At 46.9% G+C, this 6366-nt stretch overlaps 1 protein-coding gene across 1 annotated transcript; it reads right to left on the reverse strand.

Annotated features, from left to right (window-relative positions):
- Window positions 1-213: 213 nt before the first annotated feature.
- rce1a (Ras converting CAAX endopeptidase 1a) lies at window positions 214-4088 on the reverse strand. The gene is made up of 8 exons (XM_070930112.1): window positions 3919-4088; window positions 2621-2723; window positions 2420-2503; window positions 1561-1639; window positions 1232-1399; window positions 820-891; window positions 649-711; window positions 214-443 (listed from the first exon to the last, which is right to left on the reverse strand). Exons 1-8 carry the CDS (start codon window positions 4086-4088, stop codon window positions 214-216), a joined length of 969 nt encoding a protein of 322 aa, XP_070786213.1.
- Between the last annotated feature and the right edge of the window lie 2278 nt (window positions 4089-6366).

Here is a 6366-nt window from a genome sequence, read left to right on the forward strand (position 1 = left end):
TGAAATATGTCGTGTAAATGCGTCGACATATCAAGGACCGTAGAAAACAGCTACAGATTTCCCCACGTCTCCATGGCAACTTAGCCCACGTGGCTGTCAGCTCTGCCGGTCCAAACTGGACCTGACCTGAGCTGTAACTTGGCAAAAACAACAAACAAAAAAAAAACAAACATCCTCAACTGCAGTGGAAGGTGACAATGACAACAGCAGAGATCAGGAGAGGCAAAGGGAGCTGGGGGAGGAGGCGAGGGTGCAGACCGGTGTGGGGAGGCCGTAGAAGGAGGGGTCGGTGAAGGGGAAGAGGAGGAGGAGGAAGAGGAGGACCCCCAGCAGGTAGGAGGAGAGGACGGTGAGGCGGTGGGGGTGCTCCAACGCCGTGCTGATGGCGGGGAAACCCATGTAATTACAGAAGGAGTGGCAGAGCACCGGACCCACAAGGTGACCTGTAACACACAGGGGAGGAGGAGACATTAACACTGGGAGCTGCATGCCGGTATGCAGCAGGGGTGGGAGGAGGACGTGGATTCATCCCGAACCATTTGGTGCTGGATGTCCGGGTCCATGAGCCTAATTAATGGAAAAATAAACCACGTAGCAACCATGCAAAACAAATGAGAAAGGTGCAAGATGCAAATGGCGGCTCCTCACCTGTTCTAATGAAGATGAAGGCAGTGTAGGCCCCGAACACCGCTGTGTAGGAGAACTGGAACACTGTTGGAGACCAGAGGAACACGGTTCATCGTCAGCCACTTCCTACCGCTGGATGTCCGAGCTCTGAACCGGACGACACATCATTTAAGAAACACACCAGCTCCTCACCTGCAGAGAGGAAGATCCCCGACAGCGTCCCCTGTCTGAACCTCAGCAGCTCGATCACGTGGTGGAAGTGGGCTGAAAGACAGGGACCGCACGTTGGAGGCTCGCAAATGCAGCGACATGAATCAACTGTGTCTTGGCGCCCCTGCTATCAAGGGGGCTAAGCTGTAAACTAAGCTGTTGCGTTTTTCCGACTTTTCCAGGCTGCCACTGGTTTCCAGTCATTGGGAAAACAGACTGAACCAAAACAGGAAAGTTGGGGACCATTAAACCAAAACAATGAGCTCAAAAAGTCACTACCTTTAAGTACAGTACAGTACAGTGTTAATACATAAAAACATTGATTTGAGCAGCTTTGAGTTTTGCTTAGTTCCAGTGAAGGGAAGCCTTGCTGTTCAAACATAAGAGAACTCACCCACTCCAAAGAAGAGGGGGCAGGTGAAGATGGCGGCGAAAGGGCCCGCGCAGGGCACCAGCATGGGCAGCATGCAGGCCCTGAACACCAGCTCCTCTGTCAACGGTGCCACCACCTGATTCCTCAACCAGCGCATGTCGCTGAAGCACAGCATCCAGAACCACGGGTCTGCGGGACGTCAGGCGCAGGGGGGAGGGAGTCGCAGAGAAAGCACTTTATTAAAAGCTCGGCGGCAGCAGAATGTGGACTAAGAAATGGCGTAAAAGTATCAAGTTGGACCGAGATTGAATGTCATAAAAGGACAAAATCCAGCACGTTGGTTGTCTCACCAAAGGCCACCCGGATCCCATCCATGAAGCTCCAGGGACAGTCCATAGCCAACTGCATGAGGGGGCCCAGAAACAGGACCTGCAGCACAGGACCACACACACACACAACAGGTTCTAACTTCAGGCAGGGGGCTGGATGGGACTGAAAATCACCATTTATCATATTTTTTTTAATTGCAGCTCATTAGTAGATCTGACTTTTTTTTTTTTTTTTTTTACTTAAAAGCAATTAAAGACAATTCAATGTTCACAAGCAAGGCAACACAACACATATGTGTAAACTTTATTGTAACCCACCTAGGTACCCCCCCCCCGAGGATACATTTATAACCTATATAAACTAATGTACCGTGGCTGCAGCTTAACAGCAAAAAAAAAAAAAAGAAAAGAAAAGGGAATTAGCTTTATGTGTTTGTGCATCACAATGGTCACACTTCCTTGTAATTAACTCGAGCTGTTTTTTGGGGGGAGGGGGAAGTTTGAGTGCTGCGTTGCGCAACGTGATCTTCAGAAATGACCTCTGCGCCGGTGTCTCTTGCGAGGGCCGAAGGGGAGTTTTCACTTTGCACAGAAGTCAAGGCGATTTCATTTCTATGACTCAGAGAGGTGCGCCACAAAACACCCTCCATCTTTAGGCCATTAATCCAGATAAGGACAAACTCCTACACATCAGACTTCAAAAAGGAAATAGAGTGTCAGGGTGGTTTTGATAGGTGAGGATAAATTTATGTCCATTTTAATATATAGCAAAATCTATTTCCAATGCTAGGAAGCATTTATTTTGTTCTCTTTGTCCTCTCCTGCGAGCCCCTAACAGCCAAGACCAGAACGTCACCCATCCAAATGATTCGTTTCTTACCATGGTGAGCAGCAGAGGGAGTACGATGGCAGCAATGAGGCCTTCAAACCGGATCCCCATCAGAGCCAGTAACGATGGGACAGTCTGACACACAAACACAGCACGAAGTCAAGAGCCAGACTCCAGCCCGTATACAGCCAATTTAGGAGGTTTAATCCTCAGGCGTCAGAACAGAATGGTGATGCGGAGACATGGACTCACCCTGACACCTGTGAATTCCCTCCATGCCCACACAAAGAGAGGCGACAGGCCCGACACGATCAGCACACTGGTGAAGCGTCTCTTTATCACAGTGGGGTGATCCCTGAGGATGGACCAGCGGAGGAAATAATCACACCATCGTCACAAGCACAGAGGACCAAGGGGGTGGGGGGCACAACTCAAGCTGCCACAGCCGGCTGAGCGACTTACAGCAGACAAACACTTTACCGGACCTGACATCCTTATAGTTCACATGCAGGATGTTACACCAATCTTCCTTCAAAAATCATATAATTTTAACGCTTTTTGAATATTCTCAGCCAGGGTATTCTCACTTTACCATCCTCCCTGTACTTAAATACGGACTATTTCTGGGCCGGGACCAGTAACTTGGAACCAGAGTCTCTCTGCTGGTTGCCTGGCAACTGCTCCCAACCAAGAATAGTCTGCCACATATTTGATATTCATTTAACAGGTCTTTACTTTTCCAAATAATTTCCCGGCCAAATGTCCAGAAGAGAACAAGTAAGTAAATGTAGAAAGTATTAAATTGGTACATTACCAATGTAATTAACTTTACCAAGTTACCGAGAGTGTCTTTTAGTTAGAGGACAGCGGGTCAGCTGAACACGCAAACATGAGGTGTGTTTGCAGGCAAGCACACAATAGTTCTTTCCAAGTGTCCCAGTAAGTCATGATAGTATGACAACACCAGGACCCTGAAACTGAAGCAGCTAAATGGAACTCAGACGTCATTCATTTTATTATTTATCACCTTTGCTTTTCATACTGTCAGATGTCAAAATGTCTTCTTTGAAAAAGACCTTGACTTGAGTTTAAGACGAGCCAGAAAAATGAGGAGGAAACAACAGACCAGAATAAAGCAGTCGCTGCAAATGTATTAGGGAAGTAAATATGAACTAAGGCAGATATGGTATTATTCGGGGGGGGGGGGGGGCTTCAATGGGACTAGTCCGGCCATGGTGGTTCGTCACAGGCCACACGGCGGCGCTACAAGTGTCGCTGTCAAATACAGTACAGAGGAGCACCTGCCTCAGACAGAACAGGCGCCCCAATTACGACTCCTGTCACATACATAAAGGTTGGCGACTTTAATGTAAAAGCCCATTGGGGTGCCCTTGCCACAAAGCTATTGCTAGCAGCTCATGTCCGTTTAGCATTTACGTGCGAAAGAAGAAGTATAACAGACATATATATATATATATATATATATACAGATATAACAGCCATGTTTACTCGTAGAGGCTGTATGTGTCACGCCGTTAACTTTGGCTCACCTCGGCAGGTCGCTCCGCCACACGTACAAACTCCCGACGTAAGAGCAAGCCAGCAGCAGACAGGACAGCACCGACACCCAGCACACACCGTCCGGGGGTACGAAGTCTCCATTGCTCTGTTTGAGCGCCTCTGTCAGAGGGTTCGGTGGTAAGTCCTCCCCCTCTGCCATAACGACTGCCGGCTGAGACTGAACCAAACGACTACTCGGCGCCGGGGCGGTTGCTGGACCATCTAACAAGATGAAACAGCCACCAACATGAGGCGCGAAGTGGCGAGAAGCGCCTCTCGGACCGTGAGCTAACGTTGCTAGGTGGAGTGCTAGCTTCTGCGGCGCTGTATAACGACGTCATCATATGTTGACCTTATTTTTCTTCTTCTTCCTCTACTTCGAGGTTGCTTCTCTGGTTCTTCTTCTTCTTCTTCTTCTTCTTTTAATGGCAAATTGCAACCGGGCGGAGCATTATCGCCACCAACTGTAGTGCAACAAAATTCTTAAATCCTTGTTATCTTAAGGGACCCCTATTTTACCACTGTGTAAACACTGACGCCCCCCACCCACTTAAAAAACTCCTCTTTTCGGTAAAATATCTGGGCCAGTCTGTTAATATATATATAGTTTATCATAATCTAGAATAAAAAGAGGAATGATTGCACGTGCCTTGAAGGGTTCCATTTTTGATATTTCAGATTCTAGATTGATTTACCAAATAAGAACGGCTTTATCCCGTTATTAGCTTTATTAAAAGACCCTCCTTCCACATCACGCCATACACCTTTTCTACGTCAAAAGACAACAGCGACAACACCCGTTTTCTTAATTTCTTAATGTCAGACTCCAGGCATATACAGTCTGTGGTGTCAGAGCTACAGGCCTATAATTATCCGGACTGGCAGGGTCTTTCTTGGGTATTTTCTTTTTTTTTTTTTTTTTTTTAAGGAACATTCTTTCTTTGCCTTCCTCCCAGATCAAAAGGTACATCTAGAGTACTCCGAGTCACATTTGCTGCCCTCTAAACCCCACCGCCCTCTGTTGAATTATCTGAACTGTGGACTTTAACAAAGTTCTTGGCTAACGTCTCTCTGCCTTCGCCATATTCTCCAAAAAGCAAGTTCTCCCCCTTTTTTTTGTAACACTGGAAGACACATTTCCTGTTTAGTTATCTTTGTTTAATTTATCTAATGGTGTCGTTGTCCTGAAACTGAACATAATCCTCTCCAACATGACACTTGTGTGATTGTTTTCCCAAATAATGCTTGACCCTTTTTTATCATCTAATAAACTCTGTAACCAATGTCTTCTTTTCTTAATTGCTACAGAGCATTCTTCATTCCACCATGGTACCATCTTAACTGTCTTTTCACCAGTGCGATCCCCCAATCTCACCCCCCTTTATTATAGCATCGATAGCAGCGATGCCCCAAATCTGGCCCGCGAAAGGCCTCCGGGTGGCCCGCTGACCCCGTGACACTTGGTTTCAAAAAGTTCATGTGCACCTGACCTGCTCGGGGCACGTGGGAGAAGTTTGCCTTCAAAGCTTTCTGCCAGAAAGCCCTTCTGACAGAAAGACAGGGCTTTCACCCAGGAGACAGCTGTTCGTGTCCTGTCCTTATTTTAACCCAAACCCAAACCCTGCTCTTTTCCTAAACCTAACCGAGTAGTTTCGGAGCCTAAACCTAACCAAACTGCGACCGTTTCACAACGTTGACCCCCGTGTTAGAACGGCTTTCTGGCAGAAAGGCCTGAGGAATATTAATGTTTGTTTATTAACTGGCCCCTGGCCTTGGTTCATCTTGCAAAAGTGGCCTCCCAGGCAAAGCAAGTTGAGTATCCCTGACCTATAGCATCTATATAGCTGAACCACATTATTCACATCAAACTTAACTGCAGTTGGATAATGACAGCGATGTCATCATTCAATACCTCCCAAGCACCAGCTAGTTCGCTGGAAACCAAGATAATATCTATAGCTGTTAAAAGACCAATAGAGCCAGATGACTCTGGCCTATGTGCAGAACTTTGTGGCTGTAGTGTCTTTCAGGTTGTTTTAAACTAGTGTCACCAGATGGCGCCAAAGTAATGAATGTTCAAATCCTATGCATGGGGCATTCGTTAAGACTTGGGTACATATGAGTAGCTTATTTATTTATGCTATTTTCAAAAACTGGGGGGGCTGGATGAAGGCTTTAATAGTGGAGAAACTGTAACATGGACTCAACGTGAGATCGCTTCATCGAAGAATGAAATCTAATGCTGCATTTTCCGTCCAAAGCCAGAGGAACTACTCCGTGCATCAAACTTGGAATCACGACTAGCAGGCAGGTGCCCGAAACGCGTCACCGAAATGTGTAGCACGCATGATTCCTTTTTATGCCGGCTGATTCATTTTCCACACGACAGACCCGGGACGTTTCTCGGACGTCGTGGTTTTCAGGTCCTTCAAAACCTA

This window comes from Enoplosus armatus, chromosome 23 (genome assembly GCF_043641665.1).
Source record: "Enoplosus armatus isolate fEnoArm2 chromosome 23, fEnoArm2.hap1, whole genome shotgun sequence".
NCBI lineage: Eukaryota > Metazoa > Chordata > Actinopteri > Centrarchiformes > Enoplosidae > Enoplosus > Enoplosus armatus.

What these genes read in the sequence shown, in the direction of transcription:
- rce1a (XM_070930112.1), bottom strand. Translation starts at nt 4,088, where the DNA reads ATGGCAGAGGGGGAGGACTTACCACCGAACCCTCTGACAGAGGCGCTC. An exon ending in TGGCGGAGCGACCTGCCGAG is followed by an intron (nt 2,724 to 3,918) that starts GTGAGCCAAAGT and finishes GTCCATCCTCAG; the next exon opens with GGATCACCCCACTGTGATAA. An exon ending in CCCCCTCTTCTTTGGAGTGG is followed by an intron (nt 892 to 1,231) that starts GTGAGTTCTCTT and finishes CCTGTCTTTCAG; the next exon opens with CCCACTTCCACCACGTGATC.